This window comes from Phoca vitulina, unplaced genomic scaffold (genome assembly GCF_004348235.1).
Source record: "Phoca vitulina isolate PV1807 unplaced genomic scaffold, GSC_HSeal_1.0 scaffold64, whole genome shotgun sequence".
NCBI lineage: Eukaryota > Metazoa > Chordata > Mammalia > Carnivora > Phocidae > Phoca > Phoca vitulina.
Genome location: NW_022589767.1, coordinates 8830507 through 8854669, shown reverse-complemented (window position 1 = coordinate 8854669; position 24163 = coordinate 8830507). Strand labels below are relative to the sequence as shown.

At 37.7% G+C, this 24163-nt stretch overlaps 1 protein-coding gene across 2 annotated transcripts in view; it reads right to left on the bottom strand.

Annotated features, from left to right (window-relative positions):
- PDE3A (phosphodiesterase 3A) overlaps positions 1–24163 on the bottom strand; it is a 333023-nt gene that overhangs the window by 44992 nt on the left and 263868 nt on the right. For both annotated transcript variants that reach the window (XR_004297827.1, XM_032391771.1), the window contains exons 5-7: positions 19110–19234; positions 5168–5387; positions 1121–1206 (exon numbers count right to left, since the gene is read on the bottom strand). Coding sequence is in view for 1 of the 2 variants with exons in the window: in XM_032391771.1 (XP_032247662.1) it covers positions 1121–1206; positions 5168–5387; positions 19110–19234 (431 nt within the window). In the remaining variant the exon portion in view is untranslated. The remainder of the gene's footprint in view (positions 1–1120; positions 1207–5167; positions 5388–19109; positions 19235–24163) is intronic.

Genomic DNA, 24163 nt, shown 5'->3' with positions numbered 1-24163 from the left:
GACCCAGATACTATAAGTGCCTTACGTGATTTTTAAAAATTGAAGTATAGTTGACATACATTAGTTTCAGGTGTACAACATAGTGATTCAACAATTATATATATTATGCAATGTTTCCCATAAGGGTAGTTAACATAACAAAGTTATTACAATATTATTGACTATATTCCCTATGCTCTTCCTTTCATCCCCATGACCTATTTATTTTATAACTGTAAGCCTGTACCTCTTAATTCCCTTCACCTATTTTGCCCATTCTCTTCCTCCCCTCCTTTCTGGCAACTGCCTTTGTTACAAGTTGTTTCTGTTTATTTCTTTAGCCTCCACATATAAATGAAATCACAGGGTATTCCTCTATCTCTGTCTGACTTATATCACTCAGCATAATACCCTCTAGGTCCAACCATGTTGTCGCAAATGGCAAGATCTCATTCTTTTTGATGTCTGAGTAGTATTCCATCGTGTATTAGGCGTCTTCCATATCTTGGCTCTAGTAAATAATGCTGCCGTAAACATAGAAGTGTATCTCTCTTTCCAAATCAGTGTTTTTGTTACATGTTTTAAGTCATTTAATTCTTACAACAATCCTGTTTGGGAGGTACTATTATTATCCCCATCTACAAATGCAGGAACAGAGGCACAGAGATTACAAATTAGTAGGTAGCCCGATAAGGATAAAACCAGGCTCCGACACCGGTGTTCTTAACCTCTCCATAACAGTGCCTCAAGAAAAAACATTTTTATATGCTTACAGTGATCTAAGCAGGGTATTTTCTCAGTCTGCAAGGGAGACCTTCAGAGAGTATCCTAAGATGGATGACCCTCCAGTGTCCAAGATAAAATGACATTTCTATATAGTTTTATATATTATATAAAATGACATCTAATTTAAAAATATATATGTATTTGCGTATAGGTATTTAAAACCATTTTGGGCAGCTTTGCATCAAAATCGTACCCATGATGAACTCTTAGGTAGTAGGATTAGGGATGACTCTACTTTCCTTCATTGTCTTTTTACATTTGTCATCTAAAAAATCAGAAGCATATGTTACCTTTTTGATTGGGGGGGGGGAAGTAAAGTGATTTCCATTTTGAGGAACAGAACCCAAAGAATTACCCGTTCTGCTTGGTGTCCGAATGGCTGCATTGCTTCCCTCCAGGGGCCCATCAGCAGGATTCCCTTGAGGATATGGTCTGCCACAGCTGAGAAATATTGGAAGAGCCGTAAGTATATTCTCTCTTTTCAAAAAATCATAGGCACACACCATCTATGTACACATGAAGATAGATAATAATCAAACGTTTCCACCTTCCACTTATTTGATAAGAAAAAAATTCATTTTGCTTTATACATAGATGCTGATAGACTGTTTTCTTTTTGGTGAGAGTGTAATCAATATAAAGGATCAGAAGCTTCACTCAACGCTCATCCTCCTCCACAGTCTAGGCCACATTTGAAACCACAGGCCAAATTTTGTTACATTATTTAGAGAATCCTGGGATAATCTGCTACCTGCTCATAGTAGCGATTTTGGAGGTGCCGAGGCATATTTAGTCAAAAATATCTTCCCCAGTGCACTCCCTGTCGACCTGCCTAAAAGCCTCATTATTAGATTTATTTCCATGGGTTAAGACATTTTATGCGCAAAGAGCCCTTTAAGATTGCATATGTGGAAATAGAATGACAGCATATTAATTTTCTTTTTTGCCACAAAATAAAAATTAATTCCTTTTTCAAGATTGATCAGTCACCCGCTAAGGCCCAAAGGAAATGAACAAAGTAGAGGTACATTGTGACAGAGAGTGAATGGAAAATTGACTGCACAGAATGCTAGTTGAGAAAAACAGGCCAAGGGGGTGTACTGTGAGTAATCTAGAAAAATGAACATACTGGAGGGTCCTAGCTCTTTAACAGAGGACATCAGAGGAGGTAGGATACTTCTTTTTTCTCAACAGTTTTGACTGCTTTATAAATTAAAAAGCAACCCCACAAATGGCCTGGCAAGTTTCTTCTCTCACTTATCTTGTTCAGAACTCCATGGTTAGATTTTAATTCTGGCTTTTGCTTCTGGGTTCTTTTCTTCTGCCTAATATTACAAAGGGTCTCAGAGGGTTTTTGTTTGTTATTTAGCCACAGAGTACTCACTCTAAAAGGAAAAGAAATGAAACCGTTTATAATTTATTAAATGTCTCATCACTTTTATTTTCCCTCACTTGTGCTTATATATGTGTTGTAGAGATAAGCATCTGCCAGTTAGAGAATATTTTCATCCTGAGTAAATTTATTTTCAAGCCTTAAACATAAGTGGAGAAGCATCCCATGCAAAATATTTCTAATTATGAGATCCCATCACTTTGATTTAGGGAATCGAAAGAAAATGACAGGACCAAAGGAAAAAGAAAGCAGATACAAATGATGGGCTTACATTCTTGGGTGACACTTGGTAGATGGAGGGTTTATTAGTTTTAAGAATTTTCATTGCAAGATAATACTTAAAAGGAACACTTAAATTAGTAGTTCAAATATACTACCTCTTATGCCAAAAAAACAGCTTGTTGCATAGACATTACAGAAGCCAAAAGACTGGGACTCAACGCCAAACCCTTCGAGTTCAGCAGGGGAAACCACAATAATTAGTCGTGTGTTTCTGGAGCTCTCTGTGCCTACATGGGTGGCTGCCTTGAAGGCAATAATAGAACGTGGTTTGAATTACAGATTTATAAAGCCCAAACAAATAAAAGACACACTACTGGATTTATAAACATTACTGAACAAGTAGGCAGTGAAATTCTCTTATTTTTCTCCAAAATCTCTTTTATAAAAATCCCATTACATTCTTCCTTCTAAGAGTACAAAAAATAGACTGTGTGGAGGAAAGCTGTGGGAGTGGTAGAGCTTTTCGGAACATCTCTGCTTTCTTTAGGCGACTTATTTCCCACAAGTTTGGAGCCCACGGTGGGAGACTCTCCCTAGAAATGCTGGAAGCCGATGTGCTTGATGTCGATTACTCCACTGAGCTTCATCTTGGCTTGGGATGCATACCACAAAAACATGTTTCCTAAGGATGTTCCACCACACACTTGCTCCATGGGCAATTACTGTGTGTTAACCTAAAAAAATTGGTTTTGTGGTCAGATAAATTCAGAAAATGCTACCTGAGACAAAAATCAAGACGTTTTCTTTTGCAGGACTTCTCAGAGCTTTTAATAAAGTGATGTGTGTTATGAATCACTGATCTCAGATCACGCTTTTTGTGTGTGGGGGAGGGGAAAGATGGGATTAATATTCCACAGAGGGGCGCCTGGGTGGCTCAGTCGTTAAGCGTCTGCCTTCGGCTCAGGTCATGGTCCCAGGGTCCTGGGATCGAGCCCCGCATCGGGCTCCCTGCTCCGTGGGAAGCCTGCTTCTCCCTCTCCCACTCCCCCTGCTTGTGTTTCCTCTCTCACTGTGTCTCTCTCTCTGTCAAATAAATAAATAAAATCTTAAAAAAAAAAAAAATATTCCACAGAAATTATTTTATTAAAACAGCCCTCATAGAGAGGGTAACAGGATAACTTTGAGATGGTAAAATAACTTTTTAGTCTGGCCCTGCACAAATAAACTAACAAAAATGATTTTCCCTTTTAAAGTATTTGTAAAGAGAAAACAAGTAAAAATAAAGATTAGAAAAAGAAAGAGCATTCATTTAGAGTTTATGACTAAGTGATTTGAAAATGGTATCTGTGAAGCTTAAAACGGAATATAATAATCAAATCTAGCTCTGTGAACCGGTGCTGTATGTAACTCATTTACTCAAACGGTTATCCTCATTAACCTTAGCCAAGAGACAGAATTTTGTTCAAGGCACTCTCATGACTACACTTAGGGTAAAAACACTTAACTCTTCTAGTTAAAAGAATACTGTAATGCTTTAAAATCAACTCTTCAAGATGAAGCTATTACTAGAGAACAACAATATGGTAATCAGTTAAGAGGAGGGATTTCCTTCTTCGTGACAATGTTGGCAAAATAACTACTCCTGCGATGCGACGCCTTTTTTTCTTATCCTCTGTGAAAAGACATCACTTCCAGAAGAACCATGAGAGACGATGGACTCTGAAAAACAAACTGAGGGTTCTAGAGGGGAGGGGGTTGGGAGGATGGGTTAGCCTGGTGATGGGTATTGAGGAGGGCACATTCTGCATGGAGCACTGGGTGTTATGCACAAACAATGAATCATGGAACACTATATCTAAAACTGATGATGTAATGTATGGGGGATTAACATAACAATAAAAAAAATTAAATAAAAAAAAAAAAAAAAAGAAAAGACATCACTTCCTATTTCTAATTCTATTCAGAAGTGATAGACCAGTACAAGCCAATTGTTTAATTGCCTTCAGAGACCCATTTCAGTCTAACCATAGTGTGCCATGTGTTATCTGAACATTTTTTTTTTTTTTTAAAGATTTTATTTATTTGACAGAGAGAGAGACAGCGAGAGAGGGAACACAAGCAGGGGGAGTGGGAGAGGGAGAAGCAGGCTCCCCGCTGAGCAGGGAGCCCGATGTGGGGCTTGATCCCAGGACCCCGGGATCATGACCTGAGCCGAAGGCAGATGCTTAACCATCTGAGCCACCCAGGCACCCCTAAGATTTTTAAGTAATCTCTACACCCAACGTGGGGCTCGAACTCACAACCCCGAGATCAAGAGTTGCATGCTCTTCTGACTGAGCCAGCCAGGCGCCCCTATTTGCACATTTTTAAAGTGGGGATTGCAAACTTAAAATATCCTTAAAATGGATATAAAATCCTCCCTGAAGAGCAAGTAAAATATATTCCAACAGAATATGTTAAATTACTTGATATGGATTTTTAATTATATGCTTTATGCATTCTCCATTAGTAAGCAGGGGAAATATACAACTACGTGTTTTTCTGTCATCTCCAAAGGTTAGCTGTATGGGCTCTATGGACTCTAAGCTTTTTATTAACAGGAAACCATGGAAAAAGCAAGTTTCTACTCAAGACAAATCACATTATCCTATACTTACTTTCCTGTCAACTTCTTCGGCAAACCTACCTGTACGGAGCTATGCGGACTGGTGGTGAGTGTTCCTAAGAGGAACACTAATCATAGTTTTCAGACGGGTTAAATACCAGTTAACAATGTAAAATCCTTACCTGCTACATATAACAGGTGGAGGGAGGATCTGAGGAGACAGGTCAGGGGCACTCTGAGTATAAGTTAATGCCCTGTGAGAACCTAGGCCTTGTCTGGCAGTCGTGTTGGCAGATTCTGGAAACCGCACTGCAGAAATTTTGCTGACTGGGCTGTTGGCAGGAGTCCCTTGGGGGGGTGAGGAACAGGGCGATGAAAGAGGTGAAATTTTAGCTAGGGCACCTAGAAAGAAAAAGAGTTTTTAAATCGCTAAGTCAAATTTTTTTTCAAAATCAAGATTGCAACTCTTAAACTTCACCTTGGACCCCCATTTACTCCCTCAGGACCACATGAGTACTCAGGCTGGGTGGGGAGCTGACCCTCTCTGCCCCCATCTGGAGACAAGGTGTACAGTGGGGAGTGTCTCCACGGCATGAAAGGCGAAGGATGAATCATCATAAAAAAATCAGTGGCAACGTTGGCAAATCCAGTTGAAGCCTTGGTGTCCTGGAGTAACTTCAGGACAGAAGGATATTATTTTCTCCTCCCATTTTTGTTTCTTCTTGTCATTCTGACATAATGATAATAATTAAAATTTCCTCGTGTGCTTGCCTTCTCCTAGGTTGTGAAATTTTTAGCAGTCACAGGATCTGCTATTGTTTTAAACATTAACTTATCTTAGCCGAGTTTGGCAGGTATCCAATAATTAAAATATATAAAGAAGATAGATTTTTGAGAGGCAATTACCTTGAGTAACCATCAACATTTTCGGTGAAACTACCTTATTTGTGTGAAACAGGGCTCTGATCAGACTCATTTCTGAAGAAAACATTTAAAAATGGAAGACAATCCGCTTCAGATTAAACAATAGGCCTCAAGCCTAAATTTTAAGTGTTGGTATCTGTGCCAAACCGTGTTTACTCTTGATTGTGAAAATTTTACAGAAAACTGGCTTAGATTTCAAAGTGCTGATACTCGAGTACAAGGACGAGATCTTTTGAAGTTCCGCTCTCCCAAACACAGAGAAGGCAGCCCGCACTTAAAACTGAAGAGAGCTCTATCTTCTGAACAGCCATCTGCTTACTGGTTTTCAGCATTGTAGGGCCCAACAACCTACTTTAAGGCAAATGAAATGAAATCATTCATTGTTTTCTATTTCTCACCACTTGGGGGGAAAATGCATAGCCGGCAGCTTCCCATCATCAGATAGTATGTGTGGGGAACTGGCAGCTGGCTGAGTTTGCTTCCAACCTCCAGTTCTCTCAGAAGTTTTATTTGTTACACCCAAAGATTTTCTGGTCCACTGAAAGGAGTATTAAGCTTGCTGAAGGGCTTTTGTAATTTTTACGTTTCTTGCTGGCACCGTTCTTTCTTTTGTTTTGTTGTACCAGATGAGAAATCCTGCTCTTCCTTTGATAAGTCTGGAGGTTGGCAGCCCTCCTATTCCTTTGCTCAATATTTGTATTGTTGATTCCCGATGGAAAGATCAATCCCTTGCCTTCATCCGTAAATGAAACTACTCAGACGCAGAGAGGTAAAGAACCTTCCCAGGGTCACAGTGCTAATAAGTAGGAGAATATGGAGTGAGCCCAGGGGTGGGGTGGGAGGGATGGGGTGACTGGGTGATGGACACTGGGGAGGGTATGTGCTCTGGTAAGCGCTGTGAATTGTGCAGGACTGTTGAATCTCAGATCTGTACCTCTGAAACAAATAATGCAATATATGTTAAGAAAGAAAAAAAGAAGAAGAAGAATGTAGCAGGAGGGGAAGAATGAAGGGGGGGAAATCAGAGGGGGAGAAGAACCATGAGAGACGATGGACTCTGAAAAACAAACTGAGGGTTCTAGAGGGGAGGGGGTTGGGAGGATGGGTTAGCCTGGTGATGGGTATTGAGGAGGGCACGTTCTGCATGGAGCACTGGGTGTTATGCACAAACAATGAATCATGGAACACTATATCTAAAACTAATGATGTAATGTATGGGGATTAACATAACAATAAAAAAATTAAAAAAAAAAAAAAAAAAAAAGAATATGGAGTGAGCCCAGCTGTTCTTAATGAAAGTGGTTTTAGCCCATACTGCTCTCAGAGACTGACCAAGGAGGAAGAAAAATCTATCATCTGCTAGGCAGCATTCGCATTGCACTTTATAATGGCACAACTAATGGTTTTCATTTTGATTTCTATTTCTATTGAAAAGATTTAGCTGTTTTACCAAAGACACTGACAAACCTGCACTTGTACATAATGTCCTAAACCAAAAAAAAAAAACCAAAAAACAAAAAACTCAAAAAACAAAACAAAAACAACCCCCACTAAATTCTTAACTCAGAGTTTCCCAAAGAACCTATCACTGTGTGCAACAAAGTGGGTTACAGGCGCCCTGTGAAGTACTAATGGTTATAATTTTTTTTGAATATTTTATTTGGAAGCTTCAGAATACATTCAATTTTTAATATTATCTCTAATATTTTATAATTAGATTTCATTGTAATTTTACAAAAGGAAGGAAATAAAATTTTCCTAGCTCTAAATCCCTTCCCATTTCTCCACTGCCCTGTAACATTATTGTATTCACACATATTATTTTACAAATAACACATCAGGTTCTGATGGAAAAAGGTAGGAAAGGGCTAGTCTAATTCAGACCATTTGTTAGATTATGGCCAATTGAGTCTTCAGATAATCTTAGGAAAGCAGTGTAAACATTAAGGAGTGGGCTGAGGGCGCAACGTTGTATAAAGAAAGTATCTGCACAGAGTAATGATCTATTTGTTCAACAAATATTGATTGTGTGCCCCCTTCCAGAGACTAAGGATGCTATGGTGACAATAACACATTCCCTGCTGTCATGGAGCTTCCATTCTCTTGGAGGAGTTAGAAACTTAAAAAAGAGGTGGAAGAGGAGGAAAAGGAAGGAAAAAGAGAGAGAAGGAGGAGAAGGAAGGATAAAAAGAAAAGATATACAATGGACTATTACTCAGCCATCAGAAAGGATTAATACCTACCATTTGCATCCACATGGATGGAACTGGAAGGTATTATGCTAAGTGAAATAAGTCAATCAGAGAAAGACAATCATCATATGGTTTCACTCATATGAGGAATATAAGAAACAGCACAGAGGATGATAGGGGAAGGGAGGGAAAACTGAATGGGAAGAAATCAGAGAGGGAGCCGAACCATGAGAGACTCTGGACTCCAGGAAACAAACTGAGGGGTAGCTGGGTGATGGGCATTAAAGAGGGCATGTGATGTGATGAGCACTGGGTGTTATACACAACTGATGAATTACTGAACTCTACGTCTGAAACTAATGATGTACTACTACTATATGTTGGCTAATTGAATTTAAATAAAAAAAAGAAACGAAACCCAGGTATTTGTAAGTGTCTAAAGAAAAATAATGTAGAGAATATAGAACAGAGAACAGAAATGCTCTAGGGGTAAAATTTGAATGGAGGCTTGGTGAAAGAAGACATTTAGACAAGTATTGGGGGAAGCATGTTCCAGAAAGAAGGACCCACCTGGAGGGTGTCAGAGGGTTAGTCGGGAGGTCAGTGTGGGTGCAGTTTAGCAAAGGGGAAAGAGGGGCAGGGAACGTGGCCAGAGAAGCTGCTGGACAAGGCTGTAGAGGGCTGAGAGGCCAAGGCAAGACTTTAATTGTTGTTTATTTTGAAAAAGAGACTTCTGATAGGCATTGCTTCAGGCAATTCTTTAATTATTTTGATAGTTAACTGTCAATTTTTGAAAGTCTTCTACCACTTTTTTTTTTAATAGATCAAAGCCTATGGGAACAGTGTCTATATCTGTCTTAACACAACATATTTTCTAAAGGCAATTTATGAGAGAAGTGATTTTTTTCGTTGCTAATTCTTCGTAGCTGCCAGCTGATAGTCTCAGAGAAATGCAATTCACTCTTAAATATGAATTTAAAAATCCCCTCAATGATTAGAGTTCTTGGAACTCATGGATTAACTAAATTTAAACAAATAGCAGACCTTAAGACTCCAAACTTACTGCCTGGGATGAAATTTAAAATAAACCTTGTAACAGAGGAAAAGCACTTTGCTTCTGTAGTACTGTTAGTCTACATACTTTGAACACTTTTAACAAGCATGAGTCTTGGCAACAACTATGAAAAGAGGAATATTTGCTCTCAGTCACCAAGATGGCAACATAGGATGTGCCCGACTTAGCTTTCCCTCATAAGAGCAACGAACAACTACTCAAGGACAAGACACCACTGAGAGAGTCCTGGAACATGGGGGTGAGGCTGAAGCATGCCCCTGCACCACAGAGACCAAGACAGACTGCATTAGAAGGGTAAGAGAAGAGACCACAAGTTGACCACACTGCCGCACCCCCAGCCAGCACAACACTGCGTGGAGAAGTCTCCCCTGAGCCTCTGAGGATACCCAAGAGGATAACCAGCACCCCCCCAAAAAAATTGTGGGTTGCTTTGTAGGAGTCCCTATTCTGATCTACACCATGGGGATTACAGGGGCATCTGTGAGGTTCCACCACTGGGAATCTGACTGTGATGGATAAAGGGGTAGGGGTTTGCAACAACCAGGACATAGATCTTGGCAGACCAAGTTCATACCTGCAGTGCCCAAATAGTAATCTCAACCAGCAGCGCTGCTCATCTGCAGAACCAAGTTGGAGGCACACACTGATCAGTGAACTTGGTGGGTACAGATCTGTCTGATTCAGATTCTTAAGCAAGGAGTTTTGTCAGCCCTATAGCCCAGTATGCTCATACCCAGGCAAGGAGGTAAATCATAGCCTCACCCACTGTGGAGAGTGTCTCCCAGGTCCATCTGACCAAAAGGATTGGTGACAATTCCCAGAAGCTGTGAGGTCCAGCGGTCCTTGAGCCAAGAAGGGGGAGGGCAGCGTGGAACACCCAGAACAAAGCCAGTATAGGGTGTGGAGTGTCCCCATCCTATGTACCGGGAGGGGGATTAATTCAGAGCTAAGGCTGAGGGTAGCTCCTAGCCCCTGTCTACCTGAGAACCTGTTTGGGAAACAGAAAGTAGCTGGAGTGACCCCTCCCCCTCCTGCCCAGCAGGGAGCTGAGACATAGCCCCACCCACAGCAGAGTGTCTTTTAGCCCCAGCTGACCAACTCCTGGAAGCTGTGTGGTCTAGCAGCACTAGAACTGAAAGGTGGGCAGGTGATGGCTTTCAGAACAAAGGCCTGTTTGGTAAAGGAGCTTGGGGTGTGGGACAGCTTAAGTTAAGACAACAAACAACCAGCTTTGTTGGCTTTAGAGTTGCTTCTCCTGCTGTGCCCAGGCAGGGAATGTAACTTGTAGCCCCACTCATTACCGATACAACCTATAGCCTATCTGACCAGGGAACCTAACCAGAGCACCTGGGAAGCTGCATAACCCATCAATAGCCTTATGTACAATGGCACTTGAACAGAGAGCACAGCCTGTGGGTTCTCCCATCTTCAGAGCAAAACTGATGGCCTCATGGAACTAGAGAATTCACCCAAAAATAGTCGCAAGGACATTATCAGGAGGCACGCCTAGAAACAAACTGAGCTGACTGGTGAAGAACTGTCTCCGCAAAGTCTGGAAAAGAAACCTGATCACTCAAATGCGTAGATACCAACATAAGATATCAAAGATCACAAAAAATCAGGTGAATATGACACCACTAACAGGAACAACACATCTACAGAACGACCAGAAAGCAATGAACAAAATGGCAATAGTAAGTCCCTACCTACCAATAAATGCTTTAAATGTAAACAGATTAAAATCTCCAATTAAAAGACACAGAATGGCTGAATGGATAAAAAAAGAAGATCCAACAACATGTTGTCTTAAAGAGACTCACTCTAGCCTTAAAGACGCAATGGACTGAAAGGGAAGAAAAAAGACATTTCAAGGAAATGTTAACCCAAAAAAACAGGAGTAGCAATACTCATATCAGACAAAATAGACTTTAACTAAAAATGGTAAAAAGAACAAAGAATATCTATAATGAGAAAAGGGTCACTGCAGCAAGAAGATATAACAATTATAAATATTTATGCACTCAACATTGGAGCACCTAAATACATAAAGCAAAAACTAACAGAGCTATAAGAAGAAATAAAATGTAATACAGTAATAGCTGGGGACTTTAATACCCCACTGTCCACAATAGATAGATCAACCAGAGAGAGAATCAATAAGGAAACAGCAAATTTGCACAACTACTACAGAACAAATGGACCCAACAGACATATATAGAATACTCCACCCAACAATAGCAGAATACACATTCATCTCAAGCACACATAGAACATTTTCTAGGATAGACCATGTTAGGCCACAAAACAAGTCTTGGCAAATTCAAGAAGACTGAAATCATACCAAGTATCTTCTCTGACCACAATAATACAAACCTAGAAATCAGTAACAAGAGGAAGACTGGAAAATTCACAAACACAGGGAGATTAAACAATAGCTTCCTGAACAATCAATGGATCAAAGAAAAAAATGAAAAAGAAAAAAAAAGTTTAAGACAAATGGAAACACAACATAACAGAAATTGTGGGCTACAGCAAATGCAGTCCTGATGGGGAAGTTCATAGCACAAATGCCTACCTTAAGAAAGATCCCAAATAAAAAATTAAATCTACATCTTAGGAACTAAAGAACAAACTGAACTCAAAGTTGGCAAAATGTAGGAAATAATATAGAGCAGAAACAAATCAAGTAGAGAAAAGGAAAAGCATAGAAAAGATTAATCAAACTAAGAGGTGGTTCTCTGAAAAGTTACATGGGTTTTGGTAATGATTTGTTGAATAGGACACCTAAAGCACAAGCAATACAATCAAAACATAAATAAGTGGAGCTACAAACTAAAAAGCTTCTGCACAACAAAAGAAACTATCAATAAAGTGAAAAGACAAACTATGGAATGGGAAAAAATATTTGCAAACCATATATCTGATAAGAGGTCATATCCAAAATATATGAAGAACTCATATAACTCATTAGCATACAAACAACCCAGTTAAATGGGCAAAGTATCTGAATAAACATTTTACCAAAGGAGATATACAAAAGGTCAATGGGTACATGAAAAGATGCTCAGCATCACTAGTCATCAGGGAAATGCAAATTCAAACCCCGATGAGGTATCACCCATGCCTGTTAGAATGGCCACCATCAAAAAGACAAAAAATAAATGCTGGCATAGATGTGGAGAAAAAGGAACTCTTGTGCACTGTTGATGAGAATGTAAACTGGTGCTGCACTTTGGAAAACAGTATGGAGGATCCTTAAAAAATTAAAAATAGAACTACCATAATATCCAGCAATTCTATTTCCGGAAATGTATCTGAAGGAAATGAAAACACTAACTCAAAAAAAAAAAAAAAAACTGTGCCCACATGTTCGCTGTAGTATTATTTACAATAGCCAAGACACAACCTAAGTGTCCATCAATGGATGAATGGATAAATAAGTTGTTTTATATATATACACATAGTTGTTGTATATATATACACACATATATATAATTAAATATCATTCAGCCATAAAAAAGTAAGGAAATCCTATGCTAATGTGGTAAATGCTAAGTGAAATAAGTAAGAGAAAGACAAATACTGTGTGTTCTCACTTACATGTGGAAGCTTTAAAACAAAAACAAAAACACCAAACTCACAGAAAAAGAGATCAGACTGTGGTTACCAGAGGCAGGGGGTGGGGGAAAGGGGAATTAGAGGAAAGGAATCAAAAGGCACAAACTTTCAGTTATAAGATAAATAACTATTAGGGATGTAATGTACAACATGAAGACTACAGCTAACACTGTTGTATGATATACAGGAAAGTCATTAAGAGTGTAAACTGTATGAGTTCTAATCACAAGAAGAACATTTTTTCTTTCTCTTGTCTTTCTTATTATATCTATAATGAGAAGATGGATGTTGTTTTAACCTATGGTGGTAATAATTTCGCAATATATGTAAATCGAACCATCTTGCTGTATGCCTTAAACTTATACACTGATGTATGTCAATTATTTCTCAATAAAACTGGGGGGAAAAGCAGGGATATTTTTATACTGTAGGTGAGAAGATAAAGGTCTGAGCATACAAATTCCTTTTTTCCCAAACCAAACTACTGTTTCATCCAGTGTATATTATCTTTAAGTTTTTAAAACAGAGAGCATTAGGAATGCTACAGAAAATGGGTACATATTTATGTTGTTAGTCTTCCAGTAGAAAGAGAGATGTAAGTGCTGAAAATAACCATATACGCTATTTCTAGAAAGGATACACTACAAATAAAATGATCTCAGATGCAGGAAGAGGATATTCCAAGGAAACGGGAGAAATATCCTTTTTGCAAGTCTTCAAGAACAAATTATATTCTAGGTTGTTTTAAATGTAATCATGTATAAAGTTAGAAGGATTAACTTTATGAGCTTTGGAGTCTCATCCAATTTCATGCTGCACATTCACACATTTACACATGCACACACGTGGTGGGGGAGGATTCAAATAAATATGTATTCTCTCAATTTTATTTATCACTTCATATTTTAGTAATTTTAAGAGACTCTAGGAAAAAGACATAGCTTATAAAATATAAATTTCTGAATGACTCAAACTGCCCTAATGTAAAAATACTTAAAATCAAAGCATTTTAGAAATAAAAAAATTTAAAATGTAACTTGAAAATTCTAAAACACCAACTCCTTTGAATAATTCAGTCTTTAATTCCTTGCTTCTGAGAGCATAAGAAAATGTGTCAAGACACTAGGAACTATGGACAATTAAAGGGAGATGATAAACAATACTGGAGGAAAATTATTTAATTGAATCTGTCTGTTTTGTTCTGTAAAACTCTCTGTTTAATTTTAATTGAACAAGAAAGGAACCAGCATGTCTAATAAATGCATGTCTCTTTTCTATGTCCTCAGTAAAATGGACAGCCCTAATATTTTTCCAAAACAGAAAATGTACCTACTGTATGGAGAATGCAAAAAGAAACACAAAACACCCCCATACACACACACAGTGCCATAATTAAAGTTCTCTCTCATTTCAAATTTTCTGTAGGAAACACTCAGTCTAACTTGCAGGTGTAGAGAGATCTGTAATCACTCTAAGAGGATTATAAGAATCTTATAAAAATTAAAAGGATTTGGGAAGGGTCTACTGCAAATGCAGTAAGTATAAACTGGAGGAGTTTTAAAAGCAGAATGACAAAGGCAGCTCTGCATTGTCAGTGGCTCATAATAAAAAGGCAAGATTAAAAATGTAAATTATATTTAAATATCCTGTTTTTACACTTTAATCAAAGGACTCCTATGTGATTTTACCCATTTATTTCATATTCGCAATTGCATAATAATTGGGTTTGTTTCAACTATTTAAATTAATGCTGATTGAGCTAGAGGATACACTGTTTCACTTGCCTTGTGCAAAGAACAGATTTCATGAGTCCCCTCTGGAAACAGGCCATTTACCTGTGTAAATGTGTACCTGTGTTTATTCTCTATGCTTGCATCCCCCTACCTCTTTTGCCCATCGCTTCTTACTTTCCTCCTCCAACTCCCTTCACACTTTATTTAGGTTCCGCTTCCTTATACTCTTTGCCACAGAAAGAGGCTTTCCCTGGCTCCCTTCCACATAGACATCACAGTCAACTACATCAAACACAGCACACCTACTTAGCCCAAACAGCACCAACACGCCATCACTGCAGGAAAAACAAAGGATTCAAAACAGCAGAGCCCATCGGATCAGGAAGAACTGTAACAGAATTTCAGCTCTCTGATTCTTGATGGGCTTTCTTCCCTTTTGGCAGACTTTCAGGGATTTGTTTAGTCGAATTCAGTATGCATACGATATAGGTTATTTTATAAACATTTAGCTCTGCTGTGACAGCAGTCTAAATATGTCACAATGCAAAATCCCCTCCCAAGTAATCACAATGGGGATACCTTATGTACTTAATGAGTGAGGCTCTCACCATGCCTGTTCTAATGTCTATCATCTGCCTTTGGGGTATGTTACACAGACATTTTTTTTTTTTTTCTTTTACAGTTCGTTCCTTCTTGGCTACAGTTGTATGAATTGAAGAGTAGGACACAGAAAAATGAGGCTGTTCTTCATGCCCATTCCATTATTTGCCCCGTTATTTCCAGGGAATGCACTAACTATAATTTTCAGGTTCTTTTTTTAATTGACATGGAATGTTACTTTCAGGTGTACAATGATTCAATATTTGTACACCGATTTTAGTATATGTGCTGCCAAAACCAGCACAATTTTCAGCTTCTTGACTTTACCATGTTGGTTATTTTAATAATTTTAATTCTCTTACCTAAATGAGGGAACTGAGAGACACAAAACCAAATCCTTCCATTATCATGTACTTGGTCAAGGACAGGACCAAAAAAATCCTAATTTTAAGTTACTTCAGTTTGTTGTCCTCAATATTTTCTAGTATAAAATCATTAGAACAAAAGAAAGGATTCAGGACTAATTGTGTGAGCTTGGGCAACTTACTTTCTATGCCTCAGTTTCTGCAAATGAGTCTTTTCCCCAAGCTACACAAGAACATAGAACATTGAAATTCATATTTCATCCCTTGAGTTACATATTATGTTTGATATTTTAATTCTTTCCTTAAAAATTAAAAAGAAAAAAATACCAGGGCACCTGTGTGGCTCAGTCAGTTAAGCGTCCAACTGTTTCTTTCGGCTCAGGTCATCATCTCAGAGTCATGAGATTGAGCCCCACATTGGGGTCGGCCACACTGGGCATGGAGCCTGCTTAAGATTCTCTCCCTCTCTCTCTGCCCCTCCCCTGCTCACGCTCTCTCTCTCTCTAAAAAAAAAAAAAAAAAAAAGTAAAGAAAATTTTTAAAAATTAAAAAAATTTAGAAGTAAAAAATAAAAATACCTACAAATCTAGAAATGTTATGATTTCTGCCTATAATATTTGTTTAATAAACTCACGGTTTTCAAATTTATTTACTATTTTTATTAGGTCTCAGATCTCTTCTCTGCTACTACTTTTCTTTCTTGAATACATCCATCATAAACTCCTTCAGTTAAGATTTGGCAGGTGGTAAAGTTCTGACTTTCTGAAAATGTCTTAGTTCATTTCTATATTGCTGTGAGAAAGATGTGCAAGATGCACAATTTCAGGCTATTACGTTCTCTCAGAACTTTGAAGAAAGTGATTCTACTGTGTTCTGATGCCCTTTATATTAGACAGTTCTGCTCTCAGACTGACCTGTGTTCTCTGAAATTTCCTTTTTCTTTGGCTGACTGTAAGATTTTTTTTTTTTTAATTTGGTGTTGTGTAGTTTTGCCATTTTGTGTCTATGTGTAAATTTTTTTTTTCCTTTACTCTGCTTCTCCTCAGTTTATATCCCCTATCCTCTACTAAAACTATGATTATATTATATTGGATCTTTCTTATATTCTTATATTTTTAAAAAATCTTTTACATCTTCCTGTTTCTCATCTATGCCACATTCTGGGTAATTTCTTCACATTTTCTGTTCCCCAGTTTACTATTTCTCCCTCCAGGAGTCCATTATTCCATTTAACCTATACTATTTCCTTGATTACATTTCCAAAAGTTATATTTAGCTGCTCTGCAATTACGTCTTCTCTCATTGCTGTTACTTTTTATGACATATTTTTCTTTAAATATTTGTATATTTTAGAATTAAAGTATGTAAATATTTTAGCATTTAAATATCTCAACCATTTTAGAGATCTGTAAAGTTGCTTTTGTTTCTATCTCATGGTGTTTAGTGATCTTGGTTGTAAACTCCAATTTGTTTGAAGTCTCAAGGCCCTTAACTGGTGATGCTTTCCATCTTGATGGAGTCCCAGATGAGTCTCCGTATTACTGAGGTAATCTGCATTTGCCCTCAGGGCCACCCAGTTTAAGTATTTGCCCACATTGTCCTGTTCTTGGCCCTGACTGAAACCACAATCCTACTTCTCAGGTCATTAATAACTTCTAAGTTATAAGGCTTAATGAACATTACCAAAGAGCAGAGAGGACCAGATAAGTCTTTGGAAAACCAAATTATTTTTAATGGTGACTGTCAATGATGCAATCCTAACAATGATGCAATCCTAACTTTCTGGAGGAAGATTTAAGCGAAGTTAGCACTTAAATGATTCCAAGAAAGAGTCACCAACATAAAGTAGATGATCAAAGGGGAAAGAAAGTACTAAATTTTCTAGAGGTAAGAAACAACAGAAGAGTTGTACTTCTTCTAAAATGAAAAGTTTATATTTCAAGGTGGTGTCCTGAAATATTAGTGGAATGAACGTGAGTACCATTTCTCTAACCCTCACAGACTCGTCGCCATTTTGAGGACTTCTGCTTCTGGCTATGATGTGGTAGTTTATAATAAATCCATGCTTCTTCAAGAAGAAGAAGAAAAGTTGGCTTGAAAAAAAAAAAGCTTTCAAGGCAAAACAATTCAGAGGGACTAGGTTCCCAGAGAGAGCAGAAATAAGATACCCCCAAAAGGGTGAGCCAAAGTCCTATGAACTGTTCTTCCCTTCACAGTATTATTTACTGACCATTATTAGCATGGAGCAAAAGGCTAAGAATCTAGGCAGAAGGATGCAGCTATTAGGGAAGCAAGTCAGCAGAAATTTTAGCAATGTCACGAGGCTAATGACACGAAAACTGGAGTTTGGGACTGCCGCCACGGTAGCTAGAACATGAATATCTAACAGCCCAGTGAGAAGGGGGTTGTTTTTCCCTGGAGCCATTTGGAAAATTCTTAAGCTGTATAAAGGCAGAAGATTAAGAACATAAGCAGGAAGCTACTGAAAATCTCATTAGAGTTTTCTACAGTGCTCAGAGGTAAAAACTTCGAGTCAGAACATTCCAAGAAGAAGAGGTCATAATAAATACCCCAGACTCTCAAGTGAGATTCTAGGAGGGGGCAATCTGGCAACAGAATCAGACAAAAACTATATTCCAGTTTTGAGTCAGCACAGATTCTGATTAAATGAAGTATTCTTTACCTAAATCATTCACTTTCCTACCTGAAATTTTACTGCTCTTAATTTTGATATCAATATTTAGATATTGATCTAAATCTATAAAAGAAATCTATATAAATCTAGAAAGATCCCAGATATCATCCCAGATGGGAGAAATCACATCAAATTTCATTTTGTAGCAAACTTTAAGGCAAGGAAAACCTCCTGCCCACTGTGATGGTGGGTCTTTTGGTTGTTGACCTGTGGGCTTTTCCAGAGGGCTCTCAAAGATCCTGAACTGTATTTTCTCCAAATTTAAAGACCTCTTCCTTTCCACACACATACTGAAGGCTTGGAATCATTTAAGTGCTAACTTCGCTTAAATCTTCCTCCAGAAAGTATGATACTGTTAGGATTGCACCACTGACAGTCACCATTAAAAATAATTTGGTTTTCCAAAGACTTATCTGGTCCTCTCTGCTCTTTGGTAATGTTCATTAAGCCTTATATGTGTGTGTGTATATATACACACACATATATATATGAGGGGGTGAGTGGCATAAAGTTACTTTGAAAAAACTAGTAAATTAGAGTAAATGAAGCATTGCCTTGAACTCCTGAAAGATAATTTTAACAAACACTAAAAATGAAACTGAAATTTGGGAAGTACATCATTAGCTTTTACATTATAAGATGATGCTTCCAGAGGTTATCGTAAATGGTGACACTGATTTCCTACTCATCCAGTAAGTTTAAGACAGGGTATCTAGCATAGCAAACTTGAAAGAATCTATATCATCACATAAAGTGGAAATTTAAGGAACTAATTGGTTATTGTGGCTTTTTCTTCTTAGAACAGTCAAACCAAACACATCTGAGTATGGATCCTCAGAATCTTGTTTCACACTTAAGATTTAGTTTATTCCATGACTACACACTCAGTGAGTTTGAACTCTTTTCCCAACATATTACTAACCTGGTCGATTTGGCTTTTTTGAGTTTACATGGTTAGCTGCAGAAACAGCATAGGATGAAGTGAAGGATCTGCTTTTGGTGAGGGTCATCATCACTGGGTTATTCCAAGAATCAGGACTAACAGCACTATAAAGACAGAGCATAAAGAAAAATGAAGAAATTATTCATCAGTTATTGGGATAGATCTTGCCAGAATGCAATCACCATTTCCATAATCGGTTTGCCAATCTGAGTCGTGGTCCAGGTTCAGTGACAGGACCACTTTACTTCCAAATGAAATAATAAGTTATCTGAGCTCAGTTTCTGCTGCAGGGAGACAAGTTAGGCATCAAACATACTGGGTTGATAAAAGAGGAGAGAACTTTCCTATTTATCCAGTTAGGAGGAACCAGACAATTCTTACTGTATTACTATAATCACGTTCCTCATAGATTTTCTAAACCTTGATAAATGTATTAGTTAAGATGCAGGGGAACCTACGTTAGTTATGAATGTCATGATGCTCCTTTTATGTTCTTTACTATTTATTATTCTTGGTGTATCTAAGTTAAAAAATTAAGTGCTTATGAAATATTAAAAGACAATATTCTTTGCAGTATTTTCTTATGAAGGAAGGGTTAGCAATAGGCTTTTAGCCTACAATTTCTTTTACTGGCAATACCCTGGAAAGAAAGGGATGATGAGCCAAATCCCCTTGTAGATATGCTATTGATGGACCCTGCTGATAAACACACTGATACTATTTACTGGGAGAAAGGTAATGGACAGTGAGGCTTCATCTAGGAAGTGCTTTTATCAGGATATCCTCGGTTATTATTGTAAATAAATCTGGAATTAATGGATCTATGGAAGGTTGGTGAGGAGAATGTTACACACCCATGTAATTAATAGGATATAAATTTTGAAGGTGTTCCACACCAAAATTTATCTGCATGCACTGCTCTAAACCTTATGTTAAATCTAAAACAGAATCTACTGAAATTTGAGAGAGAAAAGAATCCAGGAAGCTGTGTTGACAATCTTGGAATACTCCATGGGAAAAATGCTTGGTCTGTGTTTTGCTAACACCTGTATGCTACCAAACAGTAATAAATTTGGTACTGGGTAAAATCTACAATTTGCGTGAGTATAGTTTAACAATGTGACACTCCGCCAATTTTATACCAGCACTATAAGCAGGATGTACCTGGTCTGTCTGCGCGGCTTATTGTAAATAAACCTGAAATTGATGGAATTATGGAGTCATGAATGGTGAATATTTGTCATGTAAGATGTATAATCAATAGAATAATTTAAAGATGTTCCATAACCAAAATGGCTTCCTCTGCTCAAGCAACATTATGCATGCGTTGCTTAGAATTCTGCATGTTAAATATAAACTAGAACATGTGCTAATGTGGAATAGAAGGACTTTTTTAGGGTGCTGCACTGTTTTATACCTCTTGAAGGGAAGAAGGCGGAGCACGTACTTTGCTATTGCCCATATCCTCTGACTATTAGTAAATTTAGGAATGAATCAGATCTATAACTTGTGTTGAGTTCAGTTTAACACTCTGACAAATATGTTACCTCATTTCTTCTCATTTTCCTTTTCATATTTTTCAACTGTTGACTCAGGCATTTAAAAACTTCATCTTTTCTCCTAATTCTACTAACAGTTTATAAAATAAATAATAAAATAAATATAAATAACAAAAAAGACATTTGAAATACAGAATGAACTCCAGCAATTACCAATGAAGAAAAGCACACTAAATAATACTGGTTTCATATTCTTCTTGAAATCTCATTCTAGGCATTTCAAAAATGCCTAGAACTTGGAAACAATGAAATCAAATAAAACTTGGAACCTGGATAGATAACTACACTAACCGCTTCCTTACAGCACTGTTCCCTTTCAACTTCTTTTGCTGGATTGAATGACTTACGAGATTCACTGTGAAAAAATTTTCTGCAGTATACATGTGACCTAGGAGTTTTAATTTCTTAGTACATAATACAGTGAGTAGGTTATTACTTTTCTATGTAGACTTTTAAAAGAAAAGACCTTAATATTAACTGCACTTTATTATAGTTATGTATTTATTAATATCACAAAAAGTTCTATTATGAAGGCTAGCCTGAAAAATGCCTATTCCTTTTTTAATAAAAACATTTAAAATATGTTAATTTTGAAAAGTTTTATAGAGTACCTTTAATACATGGGAAATTATATATTCCTTCTTCATATAATATTTATTAAAATACACATTAATAAAACAATAACTCAGTATATTTATGTATATGTAGATAGATGTGTGTATGTGTATTTGCATTATAATTTCCTGGCATTTTAGAATATATTGCTTTCTGTGATCCTTGCGACAATTTTCAGCTTTGTATCGACCCTCACCTTCTTGATTCCTGTTTAGATCTCATGAATATGTATGCAATAATTTGGGTATTGGAGATCAAAGTAGCTTAGGGAAACCTTTACTTAGTCACTTCATTCTGAAAAAGGGAAAATTTTCTACATGTCTTCTGCGGAAGATCTCAATCCCCTTCCACAAAAGTAGATTTGATCATCTTAGTTCTACTCGTAACAACTTCATCCTAGGTCTGAAAAGTCTTACCAGATCCTAAGGTTTTTTGTTGTTGTTGTTTGTTTTTAAACCAAGTTTACAGCCTCCTTTCTGCCTACCATACAGAGGCAGGGGACAGTTCCAAGGCTGAGCTGGAATGACTAGAGTATGATTTATTTCAGACTTTTTGATTTATCTCAAGCCTATTTTTTCTGAAGTACCTACTGGTATGCTTCTACCTAATGCTTCTACCTCCCCACTGTGCCACAGTTCCCTTCTCCTAAGGATTCCTTGCAGTGGGTACCTAGGCTCAGACAAGGACCTGCTCCTCAGGACACGCATCTCTGGGTGGCAGGGCCAAGGTCCTTCTGTTCTTCAGTCCAGTGTCCTTCCTATGCAGCTGTAGTTAAAACTACCCAGGAGTCAATCAGCCAGCTAAATAGCAAAGGGCATGTAAGCTGAGGGCTGCTCCTAATTTTCACTTCCCTCTCTTGTTCTTTTGATCACTGCAGTCCTCAAAGTCCTCAAGAGAAAGACACACAGGAAGAAAGGAAGAAACAAAAGGGCTGACGGGAAAAAAACTACAAGGGCTGAACCTCAAATCAGTTTTGAAATCAATCAGTAGTGTTACCAATTGGTCTCCTAAGTGGAGATTTTAACTTTGGTTTACACTCAGGGCTGGAGGTGATCTGTGGCTATCTTTCCACTGTTTTCCCCCGTGACAAAGAAGGAGTCAACCAAAACCAGTTGTATTTAATGGTGGTACTATTGCCACTTATATATGGTTTCCCCTCCAGTTCTTCAGAATGAATTTCATTTCTTCATAATGGTGAAAATTTGTATCATTTTCAGATTTTATAAACAGGACATTTGTAGGACAGTGAAATAAGGAATTAAATTAGACAGGGGAAAAATGTATCCTCAGGCAAGACAGCTGTAAGTATTTCTTGGACAAAGAAAATGCGTGGGATTGGACGCTCTTCCTTATCTATTTTGAAAATATTTGATTATGAGCATTTATTTCATCAAGCAGGATGACAGGATCCCTGGGAGTTAAGCTCATAAAAGTTCTTGAAACCCTCTTCGTGATAATTTCAATTACAGTCCCTAATGTCATTTAACTAAGAAGAAAAAAGTACGAGAAATGAGATTTGACCAGAAGTAACAAATGATTACAGAAAGAAAGGAGACGTTTATGGACAAATGGATTTTTGGCAGAGTCATTGTATGTTAAGGAAATCACGGAGCATTAACTATTCTACGACAGAAATCTTCACAAGGTGTGTTGGTAAAATAGCCTCTCTAAAGATATACGCTGAGAACAAAATTCATTTTCTTAAGGAACAAATATTTAATGAGGATCCACTATCACTTATCAGTATTTGCTGCTGTAGACACTGATAATGGTCAATATTTTCAGAGGAAAATATCACTAATGACCTGTAATTTCGACCTTCAGGAAATGTCCACGAAACAGATTAGGTAACCTTCTCCTGTGGTGGCGTTTGACATTGTACAAAAGCCCAGCTGATCAGATGGAGTGAAATTACACTGATATGTGAAAGAATCATTTGAGTTTGCTTCTGATTCCACAGGTTCATTAGACTATCCAAGTTAATATGGAAGAAACCAGTTACACGTATTTTTAAATGGCAAAGCAAGAAAAGTTAGCGATCATTAAACTCATGATTTGAAATGTTTCCATTTCTCTGCCAGTCTCAAAATGGTGCTTTATTTATATTCAAGCCCAAGATCAGGAGAAAATTACTTCTAATATTGCCATCATGGAGTTCAACAAAGATGTGGTTATTTTTCAGTCATTAGGTCATTTAATAAAGCTGATGCAAATATTTCAAAAACCTGAAATCATATGGGAAATGTTCTCAAAATTATTGAATTCATATGAAGCATGCTATTTTTATTCTAACTAGAAAAGGACAAACACAATGGTGTTTCCTCCAAAATTTTTTCTAGATCTTGGGGCACCTGGGTGGCTCAGTTGTTAAGTGTCTGCCTTCGGCTCAGGTCATGATCCCAGGGTCCTGGGACTGAGCCCCACATCGGGGTCCCTGCTCCATGGGAAGCCTGCTTCTCCCTCTCCCTCTCCCTGCTGCTTGTGTTCCCTCTCTCGCTGTGTCTCTGTCAAATAAATAAATAAAATCTTTTTCTAAAAAGTTGTCCTCCAGGGGCTCCTGGGTGGCTCAGTCATTAAGCTTCTGCCTTCGGCTCAGGTCATGATCCCAGGGTCCTGGGATCGAGCCCCATATCGGGCTCCCTGCTCAGCGGGAAGCCTGCTTCTCCCTCTCCCACTCCCCACTGCTTGTGTTCCCTCTCTCATTGTGTCTCTGTCAAATAAATAAATAAAATCTTTAAAAAAAAAATTCTTTCTAGATCTTAACACTGTCTTTCTTTTAGTTTTGGTAATTCTGACTTTTAAATCACGTTGTAAAATTGTAATTAATATGCTAAATAAAGTTTGTTCTATTTTTAAATT